At 39.0% G+C, this 22,799-nt stretch overlaps 1 protein-coding gene across 1 annotated transcript; it reads right to left on the minus strand.

Moving 5' to 3' along the window:
• Positions 1 to 1,477: 1,477 nt before the first annotated feature.
• mbd6 (methyl-CpG binding domain protein 6) lies at positions 1,478 to 20,310 on the minus strand. Its single transcript, XM_061736549.1, has 13 exons — positions 20,122 to 20,310; positions 18,199 to 18,422; positions 17,134 to 17,273; positions 15,966 to 16,068; positions 13,969 to 14,140; positions 11,114 to 13,525; positions 8,579 to 9,582; positions 7,285 to 7,390; positions 7,014 to 7,159; positions 5,013 to 5,774; positions 4,760 to 4,812; positions 4,536 to 4,602; positions 1,478 to 3,438 (listed from the first exon to the last, which is right to left on the minus strand). The coding sequence occupies exons 3-13, from the start codon at positions 17,247 to 17,249 to the stop codon at positions 3,367 to 3,369; spliced, it is 5,013 nt and encodes a 1,670-aa protein (XP_061592533.1). The 5' UTR covers positions 17,250 to 17,273; positions 18,199 to 18,422; positions 20,122 to 20,310; the 3' UTR covers positions 1,478 to 3,366.
• Between the last annotated feature and the right edge of the window lie 2,489 nt (positions 20,311 to 22,799).

Raw genomic sequence — 22,799 nt, forward strand, 5'->3', positions numbered from 1 at the left:
CCGTGTCTTTAAAGTGGTACCCACAGCCTCAGCATCATGAGCATAGACATAAATACGTAGACGCCGCATAGAGTGGTTTGCCCGCTGCTGCGATACGTCAACGTCGCCGCCATATTGGATGTGGCAAGACTGTAAACTAATACAAGTAAATTGACTTATTTTCATAAAGTGCCTTTCTAAATAATAATAAATTAACGTTTTACGTCTCATTTATTCATTCACACACGCACTAATATACTTGGGAAACAGTTAGGCACCGAATATAATATATTTAATTTTCTCAGATGGCAAAAATAAGAACTTTATTGATCCCACATATAGAAGTAATTCATGTTATATCAGCTATAGAGAACAAAGTAGCCGAAAAACAATATCCCCCCTCACAAAAATTATAAAAATAGAGAAACATATCTTCTCATCAACATAACATATTTTAAATTTTTCAATAAAAAGAATAACATATTTGAACAATTTTTCAGACAATAAAATAACATTTGAACCATTTTTCAGACAATAAAATAACATTTGAACCATTTTCCAGGCAACAAAGTAACATTTGAACCATTTTTCAGACAATAAAATAAAATTTGAATAATTTTTCAGACAATAAAATAACATTTGAACCATTTTCCAGGCAACAAAGTAACATTTGAACCATTTTTCAGACAATAAAATAAAATTTGAACCATTTTTCAGACAATAAAATAACATTTGAACCATTTTTCAGAAAACAAAATAACATTTTAGTCACACACACACACACACACACACACACACACACACACACACAGAGGCAATGAACACTACACTACACTACACACACAGGGTATGTACACTTGACATGAATTACTCCTATGTGGGATCAATAAAGTTCTTATTTTTGCCATCTGAGAAAAATTAAATATATTATATTTGGTGCCTAACTGTTTCCCACGTGTATTAGTGCGTGTGTGAATGAATAAATGATACGTAAAACGTTAATTTCTTTGTAGAAAGGCGCTTTATGAAAATAAGTCAATTTACTTGTATTAGTTTACAGCGCACTTGCCACATCCAATATGGCGGCGGCGTTGACGTATCGCAGCAGCGGGCAAGACCACTCGATGGGGCGTCTACGTAAATATGTCTATGTGCAGCACGATGATGAGGCGGAAGTCAGAGCCAACAATGCAACGTCATATTCGAGCAGAATCAGGAAACTCTTCCTTTATATGTAGGGAGGGAGGGAAAATGACATAATAGCTATTCAAGCTCTTTTCTAATGCGTGGCTGGATGTATTGGAAGTCACGTGGTCACATTATGGGGAGGGAGTGGAGATTATTGATCTTAAGAGTGTAAGCCTCACCTTGAAGGTGTATTACATGGTTTGATGAGAGAGGATGATGCAGCACAATATCAAGACTGACAATACATCTACTATCCTATATTTTTATTTCTTTTTCAAAAATACAGCAGATAGGATCATAAAAGCTCCTATTTGTTATATAAATAAAAGAAAAGGTAATTTTTAGCTTGGCAGACCAAATACATTTATAGGCTATAAACCCATCCCATTCCATTTCATTCAAATTTGATCAACTGTGAGCTAGTTCACTGGAGTCTGCGGTTGAATGTTCACACTGAACATATCAAATGGGCTGGAATTTAAAATAATACATACTGTGTTTAAAATTATTCATAGTTTGTGTTAGGGTCAAATGAATATCAATGTCATTAAGATGTACTATGAATTTTTATAAGCCCAAATTTACAAAACAGAAAGAAACACAATGTACATTTTGTGTAAATAGTTTAATATTAAATAAAAAATGACTTCCATATAAAAAAGAAAGCTACAGTTCACAATTGAATTGTCTTTTTAAACATAAGTATCGAAAGCAAAGGGGTAGAATGAGAAAAATAATTACAATTCCAAGAAAAATTCACAATTATTTTCTCTTGTCTCTCTCCGACAATATAAAATCAAACACATTAACTGTACATATGTACAAATTTCCAAGTGTAGAAATTGCATAATCTGATTTCTTTTTTAGTTTTCCTTTTTTTCTTTTCATTTTAAATACAGCTAGAGATGTCAGTAATCCTGGGACAGGGCAGTGAGTGGAAGAAAACTCAAACAGTGATATGAGGAGACAGAGGGAGGATATCACTCCAAATCCACAGTAACACACTGACTCAACAGATTCACAAGAGATCGTCACTCTCTGTGTTTAAGTAGCCCAGCCATCCATTCCACCAATCCAAAAGGACATACAGTACTTTCTATAAACTTAACGTTCCTCTAAGTGTTAAAAAACCAAATCCTTTTTTCCCTAGACTATCTTGTGGCTGGGGGGTGGGGAGTTGGGAGTGGGTCTTATTTTAAATAAGTCTCCATCACAACATAGCAACATGTAATTCTTCACAGGGACAAATAACACATATGTGAAATGTAAATAGATTTCCAAAATGTCAGTCACTTAAAGATGTTACTGTTCTATTGGAGACCCTGGTGTTTCATAACATTAATTAAGAGGTTGCACAAAAAGACTTCAAGTTAATGTTTCTAATTACTAGTAAGAAACATCTTACAAGACATGAGGAATCATATCCAATGAAAAACTTATTTTCATAATCTGTGTTATCATTGGTTGATGTTTACTGCCAAAAAAAGATGATAAGCTACATAACCTCCTCTGCTCGTCTCAATGTGAGGTTATTTCACACTTTAAGAAAAAGTATTATCCTATTTCCTTTCTGAAAACCTTGCAAACAGCTTTCTTCTCTTTGAAATAAAACCACCATTTCCTAAGTACAACAGTGAAGGAAAATGAGTTTGCCTTTACTTAAACAAAATAAATTTGACCAAAAGTTAGAAAGTAGGGGCTCAGCAACAGCACTGTTGTCCAACACACTCAAACACAAACGGGGACCCACTCATGCACACATGTCCAGACACACTTTTAACAGAGAGCATCATTCAAGTAGATGGGCTTCATCCTGACTCACAGTAACACACTGGTGAGAAGGAAACAGTACTTCTTATTCTGTTTTTCATTGATATAATTCTAACACCAACCTAATTGAAAGATTTTTGATCACAATGTACAGACAACATTACTTTGTGACCTCAGACAAAACCTAGTGAAAAAGTATCCACAATTTTTTTGAGTTTTTTAAAAATAAATTCATCTGACTATATTTTTTTTCCATGTGTTTTTTTATTTTATAGTGGTTGCCATAGCAATTGCTGACATGACAACAGCATTGTATTAGTGCAGTTGATTTTCTTTCAAAGTTCTAAACAGTAGCGATGAAGGTGGAGAGAAGGAGATGTCTCGAGAGGTGTCTGACCACCTTTCGTCGATGAACAGTTTGTGCACCAATCACTGCCTCTGAGACCTGGTGCCTCGTCGCCGCCTGCCACGCACCGACCTCTCAGGCTTCAGGAATGCTGTCTGTAAAAAGAGAGACAATCTACAGTCACATGAGGCTCCTCACTTACCACCCGAGTGCTAGATTGACTTTACCTCTGCAGTCAGAACTGCAACATCATTCTCAGATAAGAATCCTACATTCAGCAGAAATACTTCTATGTAAGTCCTGTAAATATGGTGGTTTTCCTGTATTTAGAAATGTGAACCTGAAAAATAAACATAAATGAATTCTCTCTCATATAATATATATATATATATATATATATATATATATATATATATATATATATATATATATTAATACATTTTGTGTGACTGCCTGCTCCTGTTCAAGCTCATGGCAGTACTGAAGCCTACTCTGGTTATGAAGGAGGGAGAGTTGAAAACGCAATTGGGAGAGAGCGTATTCTAACTATCCAGGCAGATCTTTATTTACTATTTACATAAACACAAGACACCATTCAGACTCATTTGTACTAAATGAAATACTTCACAAGCTTTAACATCTGTTTCAATGTTTGTAATTACCATCAACTTTGAGGTTAGATCTGTATCCTTGATTTGTAACTTAAATACACAGTGCATCTGTATTCTTAGATCAGCATTTTCTGAAGGTACACCAGGGAATGACAAGCTGAACACTGGGTATCTGAATATCTTCAGATATTGGCAACATTTTAACTATTGGTATCAGTTCATATGAACAGATAAGTGCAAACTACTGTCAGCAACACAATCAATGTAGATTTGAGTTCAGTATGTGTACGTTAACAATAAGTACAGAAAACAAATTAATGGGGAACAGCAGGTGTATCAGAAGTTGTTTGAACAAATGTAAAAGTACACACAGTATGGTATTGCATATGTGAGCAGAGCTGCTCTCCAGATTCCCATCATATTTAATATTGGCAATAATGAAACAGAAAGCATTAGTAAGATATTTCAGTATGGCTGTAATGTTTCATAAATGTTGAAACATCTCACAATCTTACTTGTCATGTTTTTTTCTTTAAATCATAGAGAATATTGATAAGGATAAGCAGTAATGGTTTCAATAAAGTCATCAGTAACCAGTGTTGCAGATAATTAAACAGATTATCATGGGAAGTGGATCTTACTGTAGCCTTGGTTTCCTCTAGTGCTGTAGCGTCCATGTCTCTGAAGTCTTCTAACACATTCTGTAGCCTATTGAATTGAGAAAAACATTCATTTTGAAATTAATGTGTAATCAATACATTTTTTGGCCATTTATTTTGACTGAAAGTTACTTTACTTATTTATCCATGCTTGCTATGACACCCAGACCACATCTGTGAAAAGGACCTTTGAGAAAGCAACTTACGTTTGTTTCCTTTTCCTTCCTCTTCTGGCTCCTCCTGCTGCTCCCGCTTGGTCCTTGGGAGATGTAAATCATAATAACATTATAAGCAAATTATGATTAATTGATTTCTCGGTCACTTAAATTTCAGCTTTATCCTCTGATTTTACAGTCCCTATTCCAGATATAGTTATGGATATAAGTCAACTGTGGAGTTTCAGCCGGATGTTTAATAGAGACCCACTTCATCATACAAAATAAAACATGGCATTCTTACTGTTCCCTGTTCTGTGTGCAGCAATGTCCCAGCTGTCTCTTCATTAGGCCTCCCACTGCATCTGCCCGTCGGACTGAGGTATCCTGCATGAGAAAGATGTCCCTGTCTTTCAACCCCTGTCTCCACAAAGGGACACATAGCCGTAGGCCCAGTACAGTCAGTCTTTGCTTCCTCCAAGTATATGGGTGGCAAAGGAGGCTCCAGGTGTGTATGTCCCTCTATAACCGGTTTCCTTTGTAACGGTGATGTAGGCCCATCCTCTGTTGGTTTGGGTGTCCCCTGTGCTGGGGAATGAGCTGCTGCTTCCAGGCTTAGTCGTGATAAGTCTGGGTTGCGGAGGGAACAAGCACGACGTGGGCTGAGGGAGACCGGGGCACTTGCCTGGGGCAAAGTTGGGACAGTGGTGGACTGCGTATGGCATTCCATAGGGAAAGAAACCGGTGGTAAGGCACAGAAGGGTGAAGTAGGGTCAGACGGCCCCACCTGGGCCCCATCTTCCTGCTCTTTAGCACTGACTTGAAGGAAAGAGGTATAAATGGTGTCCATGAAAGAAGTGTAGGGATCAATGACAGGCCTGGCCTCAGATCCTCTGTGAGTGGGTGGGGTAGATTCTTGGGCAGGTGATGGAACAAAAGATGGACCAGGACTCGGGACTACTTCTGGAATAACTTCTCTAGCTGGTATGTCTTCCTGTGGAGCAGGACTTTGGGTTTCCTGCAATAAGTCTGCCTTCTCTCCATCTGAGGGTGGTGCAAGGTTTAGCTAGAGAGAAAAAAAACATTAAAAAAAAAAATCAGTAACAGCCAAAGATCTCAAAATAAATATTTGAGAGTGAAAAATAATTTTTTTCTGTACCGAACACATTTTCTTTACCCGTTTCAGTTTGGGGTTTTTGTTTTTTTTTTTGGGGGAGCTGAGGCCATCACAGAGCTACACTATGACAACCAACCATGCACTCTTACACTCAACTATACGTTTAATTTTGAATCACCAAACCATGTATCGTTGGACTAAAAGAGAAAGCTTGACTACCTGGAGAAAATAACAGAAAAGGGGAGAACATGCATACTCCATACAGAAAAGTCCCAGCTGGCGTTTGAGTAAAAAAATCTTTATGTTTTGAAAGGAGAGTGCTTCCCCAGAGTGGACCATGTAGTTGTATATTATGAACAGTTTAGTAAAATGACAAGTTTGGCAAATATTTGAAATGCATGTATGATCAACTCCCTGCTTCGTGTTGCTACATGAAATAATCTTTATTTATTTTTATAGCACTTTTAAATAAAAGAAGCTGCATCGGTGGCATTGATCAATTATGGGCTCCTGATCATCAACAGTCCTGCCAGGGTGTCTCAGAGAACAACTGTGATGAAACACTAGCGGGGCTGAAGCTGACAAAGTATGAATCTGAAAAACAGAATAAATTAGATAAGCTAAAATTATTTGTTTACTGCATGTACTGTTGCAATTTCTTTCTTTTTTGAATATTGAAAAGGCCTGTTTGAGTTATTTATTTCACAATAATTATTGTGAAATTATTATTTCACTAGTTATTTTACAGTCATATAATTCAGGCAAAAGCTCAAAAAACATTTTAAATAACACTAAGCCAAATCAATATCGAATCAGATCGAATCGGATCATGATAATCGATTCTGAATATTAAGAATCGGAATCGAATCGATTCTTGACATTTGAATCGATACCCAGCCCTACTAATTTTATAGTAACTGCTCAATGAACACAAAGAGTCTGATGTGTTCATTTGGTCTCAAAACTCCTCTGAACTCTGATGGGACCTAAAGGCAACTGTCAGAATCAATCCCAATCTACAGACCAGTATCAAACAGGGTCAAGGACACAATCACATGTATGTTGTTCCGGTCTGACTTGTCACAGATGTGTTGCGAGTACAAGGTAGAGATGTTTAGTAATAAGCAGGCAGTCATAATGTTATGACTGGTCAGTGTACATTATGTTCAATTAATCCCAACAGTGTACCTGTATGTTGTTGAGTAAGTTGATGACCCCATCTGGACCTTGCAGTAGAGACAGGCCCAAAGCAGAAGCCTGGACAGGGGATAGTAAAATGGAACCCGCTCCAATCCCAACCATGTTATGGAGGCCTGTGATACCAGGAATATCTCCTATAAAGACCCAGATCACAAAAACACAGATACAATGGCTTAACGCCCACTGTAAAACTATAAACAAACACATACTTTCTTCCTAATAAAAGGAACCTTAGGGAAAATGATTCCCAACAACTCACCTAATAAGGCAGGGTTAAGCAACGTGGGCAGTAACTGTTGGAGGATGGGATTGTCCTTGCCTTGGAGAGACACAGGGATGAGCGTGTCACCAGCATCAGTGGTTACCTGAAAAACAGTGCAGAGTCGATGAGGGGGTTTTAAAGTTTCTGGCAAAATAATTATAACATAGACAACAAAGACAAGTGGAGTAGAAAAACAGAGGGATCTTAGATTTAAGCTCTTATGAAAAAGTGGGAACCTCATAATATCATACACAGATACCACGAGTGATCAATGATCATATGTTTTTACCAGCTGCCCTACATAGTCTATAGACTCTTACCACATCCAATTATCATTATGATAATGCTCATGTGTTTATTTGTATGCATTAGGAATGGGCGATATTTTACCGTTCACGATATACCGTCAAAAAAATTCCCCAACGATAAATTCCCGTTGATGACGTTTTTGTGTAAAGCTGATTTATGGTTCTGTGTTAAATCCACGCACAACGTACGTTAAGGAAGGAAGGAAGGAAGGAAGGAAGAAAGGAAGAAAGGAAGAAAGGAAGAAAGAAAGAAAGAAAGAAAGAAAGAAAGAAAGAAAGAAAGAAAGAAAGAAAGAAAGAAAGAAAGAAAGAAAGAAAGAAAGAAAGAAAGAAAGAAAGAAAGAAAGAAAGAAAGAAAGAAAGAAAGAAAGAAAGAAAGAAAGAAAGAAAGAAAGAAAGAAAGAAAGAAAGAAAGAAAGAGAATAAATTCCCGTTGATCATGTTTTTATGTAACAAACATGGCGGATCTGAGTCATTACAGTTTTGCAGTACAGGTGTAACTCATTTAATTGGTTTTTATTAATTCAATGTAAGTGGTGTAGTTTAGTAGCATTTAGTATCTTTTAGAGCAGTGATTTGGGGGCTCCAAAGACTAAATGTGGTGATAGATTTATAGTTACAAAGGTGGAGTTGAATTGGTATTTTTTTTTTTATCGTCATTTTTATCGTTATCAGGATAAATGCCAGAAATTATCATGATACATTTTTTAGTCCATACCGCCCATCCCTAGTATGCATAGACTATTTAAATTGATTTGGATTTGGCCTCTAAAACAATGTGAAATAATATTCCAGGACAGTTCTGCTGAAATTATTTTAGGTGAAACCTATGTAAAAGTAAAGAAAAACAACCAATGAGTTTTTGAGGAAGTTGAACTACTGGCGTTGAAAAAACAATGGAATAGAGGAAATGAAATCATAGGTTATTGTAAGGAAATGAGGATGACTTGAGAGGAAAAAGGTGTAGAATATAGGGAGCCTACCTGAGGTTGGGTATGTTGGGTTTGCTGTGCAGGAGCTAATTGGGTGCTGTGAGGAGGGTGGAGCTCAGCAGAGCTCAGGGCAGTAGTGAGCAAGGCAGGGCTGAGGGGCAGGAAGGCTGCAGGGGGGGGAGAAAGAGTAGCGGGAAGGAGCAGAGACTGCAGGGCTTGGACGGGGCCCTCCGTTCCTGCAGTAATTGGAAAAAGGCTCTGGGTGAGTTCTAAGAGCCCAGTGCCTGTAAGAGTGGACGGATCTAGGAGGCCAGAGGCTTTATCCAGAGTAAGGCCCTCCAAAGTGGTGGACATCTGCTGTGACTGCTGGATAGGAACTTCCAGGTTCACCTGACTCAACTGACCAAGTGCAGACAGAGGTAACAAAGAGCTCTGCTGTTGTCCAACTAACACAGAGGCCATAAGCAGAGCCTGAAGACTAGGTTTCTCTGTTAAATCAGGTTCCTGTCCTGCAGAGGGGCCTGAGCCCGGGAGAGGATTTAGCAAACTCAGGAGGTTCAGTGGTAGCTCCCCTTGAGTTGCACCACTCAACAAGGGCATCAGGGGAAATAGAGGACTGCTGTTCATATGCTGATGCTTCTGTTGCTGATCCTGGTTATGCTGCTGTGTGTCTTGTATCAATAACTGTTGCTGCTCTGAGTGGTGCTGCTCCTCGAGATTCTGTGGTGGTTGCGAGTTAACAGAAGCGGTAGGTATGTGTGGATGTTGCCCTCCCATCCACAGCCCCCCGAGGGGCAATGAAGCCAGGACTGTGGGGTCCAAGAGAGATGGTAGGCCTCCTGTAGATGACAGCAGCTGAAGCAGCTGCTCTTGATTCATAAAGGGGAAGGCCTCTGCCAGAGGTAAGGGAGCAGGCGTGTCTCCCACAGCTGATGGTGAAGGAGGCCTGTGATTCTCTTCATGGCGTGATGGCATATTGAATGTGGGACTAGTGGCTGCTGGAGGTTTTGTCAATGTGGAGGCCTTTGGGTGTAAATATCCAGGGTCCTCCGTTCCTGTGGAAAGATATGAATAATTTACGTCTGTTCAAAAAAACACATGTCAATACATAAATATTTTACAGAGATTCTGAATTTGATGGTGTGAATTGTGAGAACATGACTGTATTGTTGACTTTAGAGCAACACGGAGCACTGAGCACTAACAAAAGCGTATTCAATCCACAAGAGACTAACGTATCAAAAACATCCTGTTGTAGCACAACACCAATACAGAAAGCAACAATGAGAAAGAAATCTAGGCCCTTTGCCCTGAACAATCTTCAGAGTTTGTTGCTAACATGGCACACATTAATAAGGTTTTAAGGAGGAAATTGAGTTCCTATGTAAGAAACTTGATTTGACAACCACTAATCAAGTTAGTTCAGTTTAAATTCCATTTTAAAACTCCAATAATAAAAGCAGGATTGGCATGCAACATGAAAAAAAGACAGTGTGAACCTGAGCTATTGTATCTATCCCCTTCTGCATTTCATACCTTAGACAAAGAAAAAAAAAAGATCTGGTTACATCAACAAGTGATTGTAATTAAGATTTGGTTCTAAAGAAGTATCCACAAGAAGGTGAATCTTTAAGGAGTAAAGATAAGTAAATCAATCTAAAGTTTATGAAAAAGTAATTGAAGCTTTCAAAAAACAAAATTCAGCTTGTAAAGGGAAAGGATCCAAGCCTAAGATGGATCCGTGTGACCTCTGATCCATGAGACAGACCTGAATTAGGACCAGTTATCCATCAAAAAGCGGATGTAACTGATATAACCACTTAGGCAAGGGGATTACTTTGGGGAACTTTTTTCAAACATAACAATAAGGAGCTACATTCAAAAATGTCCCATGTGTTAACCTTGGCATAAAATGCTTTGGGCTTGTACACATCCAGGATACATTGGAAACAAACTATATTGTGGTCAGACAAATCAGGATTCAACTCATCTGTTTCAGAAGAATAGGATGCCGTGTGCAAAGAGAGAAAAACAACACGTCTGTGATGGTAGGGGGTTGTATTAATGCCCTTGGCAAGGCAAAGGTGCTTTATGCTTATCAAATACCAGCATTAATGTAGAAAAATCCAATGATATTTCAAAGCATCATATGCTGCCTTATAGATTACATACTTTCTAGGAAAGACCCTGCAATGTTGCACACATTAAAACGTGTTTGCGGAAGGAAAGGCACTAAATAACAACATTCAGATATACGTGAAATGATTCGTCGTTTTCTAACACTCAGTGGCAGTACATCTTTCTAAGTGTTGCGGGGAAAAAATTGGCTTCATTACAAAGTAGTAAAAGCTTTACTGTCCCAACTTATTTGAGAATCTGCAGCAGGTTTGAAATACAGGAATAGATGGATATCAGCAAATTAAATTAGGATGACTAGATAAAATATGGAATGTCTTGCCATCGCACTAATATGTTAGAGGATTAGGGCCACTGAAGAAAGAAAAAACAGAATTCTGAGAAAAAAGTCTGAGTTCTGGATTGTTACAAAGACAATAACATTAACTTTACACTGAAAGCTATCCTTACTTGCAGTACGATTCTCTGGGGAAGACATCTCAACGTCCGTGGCGTGGTTGGAGTCGCCGCCCTCCTCCTGGGTCACAGTGGAGGATGTTGGATAAAGGGCCAGGGCAGGGTTGCTAAGATCAAGAGGCTTTGGCGAAGACGGTATCCCTATAGAAATGCTGCCTTGACAATGACTCATGTCCTGTGAAGCAGATGCACTGTTACTACCATTCTCCATCGCCACTGTACCATGTGATGTGGTTACTTGTAAAGATGCCTGGGAAACAGAATCATCTGTGGGAATGTTATTATCAGCTATTTGATGCTTGTCTGTGGGAGACAGGGGCGTCGGCTGAGATGGGCTGCTGCTGTTGCGGAAAGCTAAACTTGACTTAGGTGACACTGTACGAGAAGAGTTTCTTTGTAGAAGACTTGCTTTCCTAGACTGTGGAGAAGGTTGGGACTGTGATGATGTGAAATGAGAGGAGGTGGGAGGGGAAGGGTGTGGCCGTTGCACCAAGGGTAGAGGATTAGTGTTATCCGTTTGGCATGGGGAAGGAGTCTGTAGGTGTCTTCCATTGGAACTGGGAGCTGGAGAAGACGGTGACTGTGGGGGGCTTTGTTTGTTAGTGTGTCCCCCTCCTTCTACAAACACAGTTCTTGACTGAGCTAAGGTGGAATTGGAAGCTGAAGCAGTTGCCTGCGCATTCTGCACACTGAGTAGGTGTAACAGAGCAGACAGAGGCTGAGTCGGAGGATCCAAGCCAAGAGGTGTGGGTGTTGGGCCTGTAGTGAAATCCAGAGCCTCGTTTGTCCGAGGAGGCCTGGAAAGAGGTGGCGTTCGTCGAGGAGTAGGGATTCTAGGGATATGGCCAGGGAGATTTTGATGATGGTTGTCCAATGTAACAGCACTCTGGTTCGGCACAGCTGAGGTAGAGGAGTGCAAGGTGGAAGGGAAGGGAGTAGATGAAAGATTGATAACTGTAGCAGAAATAGCTTCTTCCGGCGGGGTCTTCTGAGAACCATTAGCCAACACCTGGGTGTCTCTTAGTATGTTGAGGACTGTTGGAGAGCGTCGTTGTCTCTTTCTGTGCAATGCACTGGGTTCTGCTGTGGGAGGCAGGTGAGGCGAAGAAGAAGCCAGGGAGTGGGCCAGAGTGTGGGATGAGGGGAAGAGAGCGGCAGACGCTGCTGCAAGGGAGGGATGGGGAATTCTAGCAGAAGCAATGGAAGAGGGGGAGTGGCTGTTGTATAAAGTGCTGTTTGTTACCTTTTGTTGTTGCTGCGTCTCCTTGATGACATCCACAGGAGAGGACAAGCACCCTGGGTGGTTGGCCGTGTTTGAGCTCTGGCCTTGGCTTATCTGGGTGGCCAGCTGAGCCTTGGCCGCTGCTGAGAGCAGGCTACTAGCAGGGAAAGAAGCTTGTGACACCTTGCCTTGATGGTTATAATTATGATTCGGCATTGGGCCTAGCGGTAAACTCGAGGGCCCTGCAGAGTTCAACCCAAATCCTGGTGGTCCTGCCTTGGTAGTTGGAAGCATGATGTTCTTTGAGGGCTTTGAGGACACAACATGATTACTACTACTTTGGTTGATAAGTAAGGGAGGGTTGGTAGGGTTTAGGAAATGGTGATTATTAGAACTGCTGCTGCCTGAGTTCTTAAACTGTTCCAGGATGTCTTCAAGCTTGTATTTGGAAAAATGGGAGATGGAGTTTGGGGAGCAACTCGGGACTGGGGAGTGTGGAGAAGAGGAGGAGGACTTCCTCCTCTGACGTGCGTTATTTCCCATCAAACCTCCTCCTTCTGCTGTTGTTGAGCTTCCTCTCTGTTCAGACAGAGAGGAAGGTGAGGCTGAGGGGTGGCGGGACCGCTGGTTAGGAGAAGCACATAAGTTGTGGACCAAAGGAGAGAGGGAGAGAGATGGAGACAGGGGAGGAGCTCCCACAATGACAGGATGAGGGTGATGAGTATGAGTCTGTGCTCCTCTTACTCCTCCAAGGGTCATAGGGGAAGAGGAAGGGGGTGATGAAAGGGAACCTAGTCGAGGAGAGCTAGGTGTCTCCGGAGTTCTTTGACTTTGACTCATGTTCTGAGGTGTGGTGGTGCGGGGGGACCTTTGAGCAGTGCTGTGAGCTGAAAACGAGGAGTTGGAGAAAGAATTGGAAGATGCTGAGAGAGATGGATTGTGGAGTCTTTTTAAATCATCTTGGTGACGGTGGGAGTTGGTAGCTGTATGAAGTATAGGAGAGGAACCATTGTAAGGATAAATAAATTGGTGGGAGGATTTGGGGCTGGCACAGGGGTTTGGGTGGAGGTTATTGTGGAGTCGAGCTGGCACTGGATGAAGTTTTGGATAACAAATTCCACGGTCCTCCTCTTTGCATTCTGCAGGTTCTAGATTTGGATCTCGGCCGTCCCTTTGTCTCACATCTGCAAATTTGAGACATACACACACATCTTGTTACTTCATTTTTCTACATTAATAAAAAGGCTTTTAGATTTAGAAATCAATTGCAGTGAATTTAAATGGCAATGGTAATTATTATATTATACACTAGTATTATTGGCTGGCTACTTAATATCTTTGTGGAAAATGTCTTATAAATAAAAGAAGTGCATTTCCTCTCTTCTTTTTCTGCTGGCCAGGAACAACATATAATTTTAAGGTTTTTTTGAAAAGAGGGGATAAATATTTAAGGATATATTTATTTGGTTTCCTTAACAAGGAAAAAAACGTACAGCTGAACTTAAAATATTCAACTTTAAGATCAAATCACTCATTTTTGATTAATTTAAGAATTTGTCTGATCATTTCTATCATTTTAGTAGTAGGTTGTCCTATCTCTAGTGTGTCTCTATGCTCTAAGGTTTACCTGGATGATGAAAGTTGGCAAACGGAAGCTGTGAAGCCTGCATACTCCGACAAAGAGCGGCCATTGCCACCACTTTCCTTCGGTGATTGCACAGTTTGGTCATATCCTGCTCTGGTTTACCTAATGGCTGGCTGTGCTGTTCCACTTTCACCCCCATGCTGAAGTTGAAAACCTGCATAATACAAGATGAAAGAAGCCAAGACAGAATTCAGAGAGAATATGCATAATATTTAACTAAAGCTGAGGGGAAAAACCTACCAGATATGTCAAGTGAGTCTAAACAAGATTAAAGGTCCTTGCCAAGTTTGTTAGTTAAGCATATAGGAATAAGTTCATATTTGTAAGTTAGCATGGAATTTGTTGACAGTGAATTAAAGAAATAGTAGTGGTTTTATTATGTGGTCAGAATGAGATGAAAAGTTAAAGGGGACCAATTATGAAAAACATGTTTTCTCTTGCTTTAGCATATATAAAGTGGTCTCCCCTCAGCCAGCCAACTCAGAGAAGGAGGAAAGCAACCAAATTCTGCAGTGTCTGTACAGCCGCCCGGATGAGCCATTCAGTGTGATGTGGCTTCTACGAGCCGTTCAGATTCTGCTCCCTTTCGTTACGTAACGACGAAGCGATTTACAGAGGTTGACCTCCGATGCGTGAAACCACGCCCATAACTACTGTAACTCCGCCGGCCAGAGCTTCTGCCCTTTTTTCGTAGCGGTGTATCGCGTCATTCAGGCAGCCAATCAGCACAGTGCCTCATTATCATAGCCTCCCCGCCCACTCAGAATCCCACATAGATAATGAGGTTAGAGAATGGGATGCTGAAGACATGGCTCAGAGGCTGAATTTCTAATGTATTTAGCAAAAACAATCAAAAGCTTGTTTTTAAGACATTTACGGCTGTTTACAATAGGTATTAGATGCCATAATAGGTCCCCTTTAAGTTAGGAAAGAAAAAGGAGCCGGCAGCCTTCAGATGCCTCATCTTCACTCCAATGAGCCACAGTTCATTCATAGCATTCGTTTCGATGTCTCACTATGGGAGATGTGCCCCTCGCGTATTACTCAGTAGCATTTATCTCATTACGCCAATCCTGATTTGCTGGTGGTCATGATGATGTGACACCATCCCAAAAATAGCTTGTGCTACGATGCAACGTGATTCAAAATAATAACCTCTTCTCACTTCGCCCGAGCAAGAAGAGCTGCCTGCCAGTTTTTCTGATTGTCTGAGATGTGCAAAATAAGGTGGTGGTTTTAATATTTTGGCTGATTGGAGTATTCCTGGTTCAAAGTCCACCCAAAGTCAAAACCCACCCACTTATAGAAAGTCGTTACCTCAAAGTTTTCTAACACAACATTAGGACTTGGGTAGGACGTCTAGGTAGATTAACAGCCAACCACATATGTTGTGACCCATTCATGTTTTTATTATTCAAAATATTAACAGTTTTTAAAATGTAGATCGATGTGAATATACTTAATTCAATCACACTTTCTTCCTATCACACAAATGCTGACTTATGACTTATGTCCTTCCACTTTAAATGCACAAAAATAACAAATAAAATGATGAACGTGTGTTGAATGAAGCCTTGTTGGGCTACACTGTTACCAGCTGAGTGTTTCTGTCAGTGAGTTTAGTGCTTTTCAGATCCCTTTTTGCATTTTTTTTTCAACCAACAGAAAAAAAAAAAGAAAAGAAAAAGCAAAACACACACCAAAAGAAAAATCTGGCGATCTTATATTGTCCGTCACTTGTACTCACACAGAAGAAAGGGATTGTCAGCCCATTCGACTACTGAATGGCAGCACAAAGAGCAGAATAGCAGTTCATACGGATATTGAGAAACAGATAAATTCTGCCTTACATACAGTAACAAAAAAGTAAACATAATTCCAAATATAGACACAAATACGTTTGAGGCCCTAACAGTGGGACTACTACTACCCCTGTGTGTCAACACAAATATAGTATGACTGTGTGGGAGATATCATACCTTATGAATGATGAGTGGGCATTCCAGACCACATTTGCAGGTACCATCAGTCAGCAGATAGGTCTTGACCTGGTCCAGAGTGGACAGGGCAGTGCCACTGGGACTATAGGGAGAGGGTAGGGAGATTTTTAATTCCACGAATTGACTGGGGCATAACAAGGCTTCTAAAAGGCTGCACATAAATGCACATAGAGAGATGTTGGGTTGCACTTTTTTGTGTTTTGTCTTTAAGCCTGTATAAATTATTAAGTCATTTAAATAAAAAAAAGAATAAATCAGTTTATTTTCTGTGTAAAATGCCTTGATAGAACATTTGTTGTGTCCTGGCACAAAAAAATAAAAATACATTGAACTAAAAATGTATATAACATGAGAAAAAATGAATAAAATATCACACTACAAGTTTGGTAATAAGTGGATTCTGCAACAATTCTGCCCACTGAATATTTGTGGAGATAACAATTTGTATATATAATTTATTATAGTCCTTCAAAGATTACTTGAATTTTGGGGTGCCAAATAGTTCACATGGTTGAAACCATGAATGGAGGCTACCGTCCTTGTGCAGCTGGGCTGGGAACCTTTGCTGCTCATCTTTCACCCCTCTCTCTTCCTGTCAAACTACTTTTGATAAAAGCCAAAGATATGCAAAATCTTCATAATAAAAAAATATTTCAATTTCTGGTCACTGTTTTGCTTATTAGGTTTGACTTAAAACAGTTACTTTAAAGTATTATATTTATATTATCATTTTAAGTCCATTGCTGCTTATTCCCAAAAAACATTTAATTAGTTAATTTAAAATGTGAGGCTTCAAAACTATAATAAAATAAAAAAGGAAAAAAACAATGCTTTGTTTATAAGAAGTTATTAAATGGGTATAAAATGCAAAACAAAATATTACTAATACTCTGGACTGTATTTTACCAGCAATGAATGAAGAAAGCTCAAGGGAAAATAAAAGGGCACAAATAAGGTGGATACATAAAAAAAAAGACATAAAGTCAGACAGCAGTTTTTTTAATGCCAAGTATGGAGTTAAAAAAAAGCATATAGCTTGAAAATATCTACAAATCGTAAAAAAAAAAAAAAAAAAAAAAAAAAAAATCTGTTGACCAAATGTTGCAATAAGTCTTTGTGTGTTTCTTTTTGGAGTGAACCAACACACCTGACATAGATCACCTGCCCTCCCTCCACTTTTCTCTGCCAGCCGATGGGAACGTGTATTGCAGCGGTGTGGACCCCATCCTTGTCCCCGCTGACAGTCTCACTGCCTCCCATCATTTTGTTGCTGTGGCCTGCCAGCAACTTAAAATAGTAGCAAAATGTCAACAAATTTTATCCATCAAAACGGTAAAAAAAAACAAACATAATTTTCTCCTTTACTTGACTGAAAAAATAGGAGAGAGCAGAAAAATAATTCCTTGTAAAGATTTGGTTGGTCAAGTGTAAGGTATTTCTTTATAAGCATATAACGTTTGAAAAGTAAACTAAAATTGCACTCTATTTGGAAAAAGGATCTCCACTCGATTTTCAACATTTTGACATTATGCACTAAATACGGATCACAGAAGGAGTGCATTCAAAGTTAGATTTCAGTAGTGTCATATCATATTTCAATTTCATTTTTTTGACACCGACACTTTGGTCAGTTTCATGACCCTCAGGCTTGTTAGAAGGCTTAAAAGAGAGCCAATTCAAGTTTATATTTAATTCTGTTTATTTTTATGCAACAGCAAGTCGCTGGATGTATAGTTTGGTGAACTTCAGTGAGAGTCACAAATTAAATAAACACAAGCAAATACATGGAAGAGAAGGAAAAAAAGTTGTTCATTTAAGTCTATAGGATAATTAATATTTCTTCTGGATTTCTTCTGGATTGTTAATGTTTTAATCAAACATGAATAAGTCAGAGCATTAATCAAACCACACTGTAAATACATATATTAAAATAAGATATTTATGCTTAAATCAGTTTAGGTATAACTGTATCATAAAAAAAAACAAAAAGGAAGGACTGTAAATTAATTACATTTAACAGTCAGACACAGTGTAAAACATTTACTTTTCCCATGCGTGTGCTTCTTACTATTCAAGATTAGACCAAATGTCAGCATAGTTTAAACCAGTGTGTGTATCACTGGGTGGGTGTGGCCATGGCAAAAGTAAAGATTTATTTTTGGTTTCAAGGAAATATTTTTAAAAGGAATAAAAAGGAACATTTTGTCATTACCTTGTCATCTTTGGGAAGCCAGGATCTTTTTTTGGCTAGGGTATATACTTTCCAATGCACATGCTGGTGGGATAGAAGCACACAGACTGCCAGAAAAACCTGACTTGTCCAAACACCTGGAATTTCTCCCACAGTCCTCCACGACCCTCAACTTTCAGGATGGCTCCAACAGGTTAATGTGCTTAGATCACATCAGAGTTGAGGCTTAGGCATTGACCAAGAGCCTGCAAAGAAAGGTGGAGGTGGGTTATGTAATCTCACAGGGAGGGAGTACATTACACGACTAGCGCAATAAACGTTTCCTGCAACTGATCTCATACGACCACGCTTGAAAAGCAAACCTCAGATGCACAACTCTCCCCGATAGAACAGCATCTCAGGGTAAACTGTGGTTACTTTGAAGTAGGGTTGCCAACTCCCTGAAAAATAAATAAGGGACATCTCAGCAACCCGATTTTTTTTAGCCCCTTTTTTTGTGAGTGAAACGATTTTTTAACTATTTGACTCGAACCTGAATTGAATTAGATGCATATCATGTTTTTTTTTCACTGTTTTTTTGTGTTTACTATTTTTTTTCTCTTGTACATTACTCATTTTTCTACATTTTATATTGCTCTTTTTTTAATTATTCAGCTATTTATTAGTTATTCTATTTACATTTTTTGTATAAACCATTGAGCATGTGTGTGTTTGGCTGCTGCACGATTTAATTTCTCCTCTGGGAGATCAATAAAGTCTTCTATTCTATTCTATATTTTTGAATGCCATGAACACATGGAAAACAAATTATTATCCAGCAATTCACTTTAATACAAAATAACAAAATGAACTGAATAAAATAAGTATTTTTCTTAAACAGAAACCTGTCCTGCTTAACTTTAAATTGTATAAATTAATATAAAATAGAAAGACAGCAGAACATCCATTATGTAATAGTGCACATTTTGAGTGCAATAAAAAAACTGCAAACAGAAAGTCTGTAGAAAACTTGACTGTAGGTTACAATTGTAATAAAAGAGAAAAAAAATATTTATGAACTCCTCAATGCCATTTTCCATTGGCATTTCATGACTATTTTTTGACTCTCACAGTAATACGTCCCTTTTCAGCTCAGCACGGGACACGTACTTTAGTTTATAAATACGGGACGATTCCGTTTTTCCAGCAGGGACTGGTTGGCAGCCCTACTCTGAAGCAGGAGGGTGTGTTTGCAGAGGCCCGTAGCTTCTGCGAGCAGTCGCCTCTGCAACAACCAACTCAAGGCTGATTTATGGTTCCGCGTTACGCCAACGCAGAGCGTACGGCGTAGGGCACGCGGCTACGTGCGTCGATTTAACGCGGAACCATAAATCACCCTTCAGACTACAACAAGGCAGCAACCGTGGCAAGAAGACAGCGATTCAACCCTCTATAATTTGACTTGTAGCCGTGAAATCCGCTCACACTTTGACTCCAGGACAGCAGCCGGGCTAGTCGGTACTATTCTGTGGTCGTGACAGCTGTCAGGCACAAAAACACCCAGCAAAACTCCTGCAGGAGCGACCCTGCAGGCTCCGCCACTCCGACCCCCGTCTAAACCTCACTCACAAACCCCCAAACATTCCCCCCAGACAATATCTGTGCGTTTGGCCAAGTTTTGTGAAGTCTTGTCTTGACTCGCGGGAGAATCAAGTTAGCAGAGCTAGCCAGAACAGGCAGGACTAGCCCAAGTCAATGTTTTGGGTTTTTTACTTTAATAAACGCCTTTAACGTGGAGGGGATCAGAGGGGAAACCATAGGGGTTTAGTTCAGGTCCCTGACAGCCCGGGTTAATAACAAAGAGCCGCGGCCAGCGCTTCATTTGCCTGCGCCGCTTTGCTACGCTAGTTAGCAGCGCTAACTGCTGAAATTTACTTGATCCTGGAGTTTCCCAGCAACACTCACGGATCCGGCCGCTTTGACCTCCGCGCTGCTGAACTCCGAGTGCAGTCCGACAACCATAACGACCCGTGTAATCCTCAGTTCACTGGATCCTACTGTGTTTTTTTGTTTTTGTTTTTTTTTTTCTCTCCTTACAAATTCCGAGGTAAAAAATAATGGAGTTTTCTTTCGCGCATGCGCGCTCCGCTTAAGGAATATTGTACCCAAAATGCAACGGGACCTTTGTAGTGGAGCCGCTTCATAAAGGACCATAATACATCCATGTAAAGGACTAGTGACTGGATAGGCAGGTTTATGTATAGCAGGTTATACACAAGGTAATTCAGAGTGCTTTACATCAACATAGATAGATAGATAGATAGATAGATAGATAGATAGATAGATAGATAGATAGATAGATAGATAGATAGATAGATAGATAGATAGATTGGCAAGGCAAGTTTATTTATATAGCACAATTCAACACAAGGTAATTCAAAGTGCTTTACATTGACATTAAAAGCGGCAAGAAATAATTAGACAGTAAATAACAAATAAGATTGAATAATGTGCAATATCTTTCACTCACTGCAACATGCAATTATGTAAATATCCGTCTCTTATCTTTTTATATACTAGTATTTCTTATTATTTATCTTTCTTATTATTATTATTATTGTATACCAGTTTACTGTTTATAGTGTGTTATTATTATTACTGTGTTATTACTTTTCTATTGATGCCTCTTGTTTTTGCACTATCCCCTTTGCTGCTGTAAACTGCAAATTTCCCCTCTGTGGGACTATTAAAGGTTTATCTTATCTTATCTAAAATTATGAATAAGATGATAAAAAAAGAAGTAAAATAATAAAAAGCACAAGCTGTTAAAAATAAGGGCAGTAGAGTCCAGCAGGTAAGTATTTAATTTAGGAGTACGCTTCAGTAAACAGTAATGTTTTTAGGCCTGATTTGAAGGAGCTGACAGTTGGAGCAGACCTCATAGATAGATAAATAGATGTTTATTTGTATAGCACAATTCAATACAAGGTAATTCAAAGTGCTTTACATCCACACCAAAAGATAGATAGATATATAGACAGACACACAGACAGAGTCCTTACAAACACCAGGAAACTGGACCACATTACACCAGTCATGAAATCACTACACTGGCTTCCAGTGAGTCAAAGGATAGAGTTTAAAATCTTCCTGCTGGTCTACAAAGCACTGAATGGTCTTGGACCAAAATACATGCTTGATCTGTTAATTCCTATGAAGCTCCCAGAGCCCTGAGGTTCATCTGGATCTGGTTTGTTGTGGTTCCCAAGAACCAGAACCAAGCAAGGTGAGGCAGCGTTCAGTTATTCTGCTCCTCACCGGTGGAACAAACTTCCTGTAGACCTGAGGTCTGCTCCAACTGTCAGCTCCTTTAAATCAGACCTAAAAACATTACTGTTTACTGAAGCGTACTCTTAAATTAAACACTTACCTGCTGTACTCTACTGCCCTTACTTTTTAACAACTTGTGCTTTTTATTATTTGACCTCTTTTCTTATCATTTTATTTCCTTGTATTTGTTATTTACTGTTTAATTGTGTCTTGCCGCTTTGAATTATGATGTAAAGCACTTTGAATTACCTTGTGTTGAATTGTGCTATACAAATAAACTTGCCTTGCCTTAAAGTGGAACGTAATCAACATGTTATGTGGGTATTAAAGTTCAAAAGAAAACTCAGTGCTGTTAAAAGCTTGATATTTAAGATTTAGTTGGTATACTTGTTTCTATAAAACAGCTTTTTAGTTTTCCTGGGAAACTTATGTGACCTTCTGATTCTGTAGTTTTTAATGGCAATTTTCAAATAATTTCAAATAAGTTATAAAGGTGCTTTATAAGTGTAAGACCATTTATCACCCTGCTACAGTCAGACATAATTTTGTCGTAGAAAATAATGATTTTTCTTTTTACATTTAATGTGAAAATCATTTTTATCAAATTTCAGTTTTCAAATAATTTCCAATAAGATGAACAACTCTGATACAGAACACGTTGCGTTTTTGTATAAAATTCTTTCCTGGTATTTAGTGACTTTTATGTTGCTTTTTAATTGTGTTGTTTTTGATTACTTGTATTTTGATGACTTGTCTTTTTAGCAACATTTTTCAAAGTTTCCCTATTAAGGATGGTATTACAACTAGGTAAAAATAATACAAACACAGCTAATTTATATATACATTATATAAATATACAATACAAGTTTGGAAATCCGTAAAAGTCCACTCCACAATTACAGCACAATAAAATAAAAAAAAAGTCACACAGTCCAAGAAAACTCTTGTACAGTACCTTCCTTGCGCTTACCTATTCATCCATGATTTTTATTTGCCTCTACCCTGTTCAGAGTCACCATATTGGACTTTATCTCAGCTATGTTTAGGCAAAACCAGGGCAGGATGGGGTACACCCTGGACAGATCAAACATCCATTGCACGGTTTTTATATTTAATGCATAGATATATAGCATTTTTGTATAAAAATAAAACAAACTACAATGCTGAATACCTTTCAAACACTCATACCCCTCACACGCCATACAACTCTGTATTCCACTCTTGTCTACTATAACTTGATCAGGCTTTTTGACTGAGCTGATCCAAATGTGCTGAAAATGCTTTGAGTTACAGTTACTGTGGCCTTGATCTGT

This window comes from Cololabis saira, chromosome 12, assembly GCF_033807715.1.
Source record: "Cololabis saira isolate AMF1-May2022 chromosome 12, fColSai1.1, whole genome shotgun sequence".
NCBI lineage: Eukaryota > Metazoa > Chordata > Actinopteri > Beloniformes > Belonidae > Cololabis > Cololabis saira.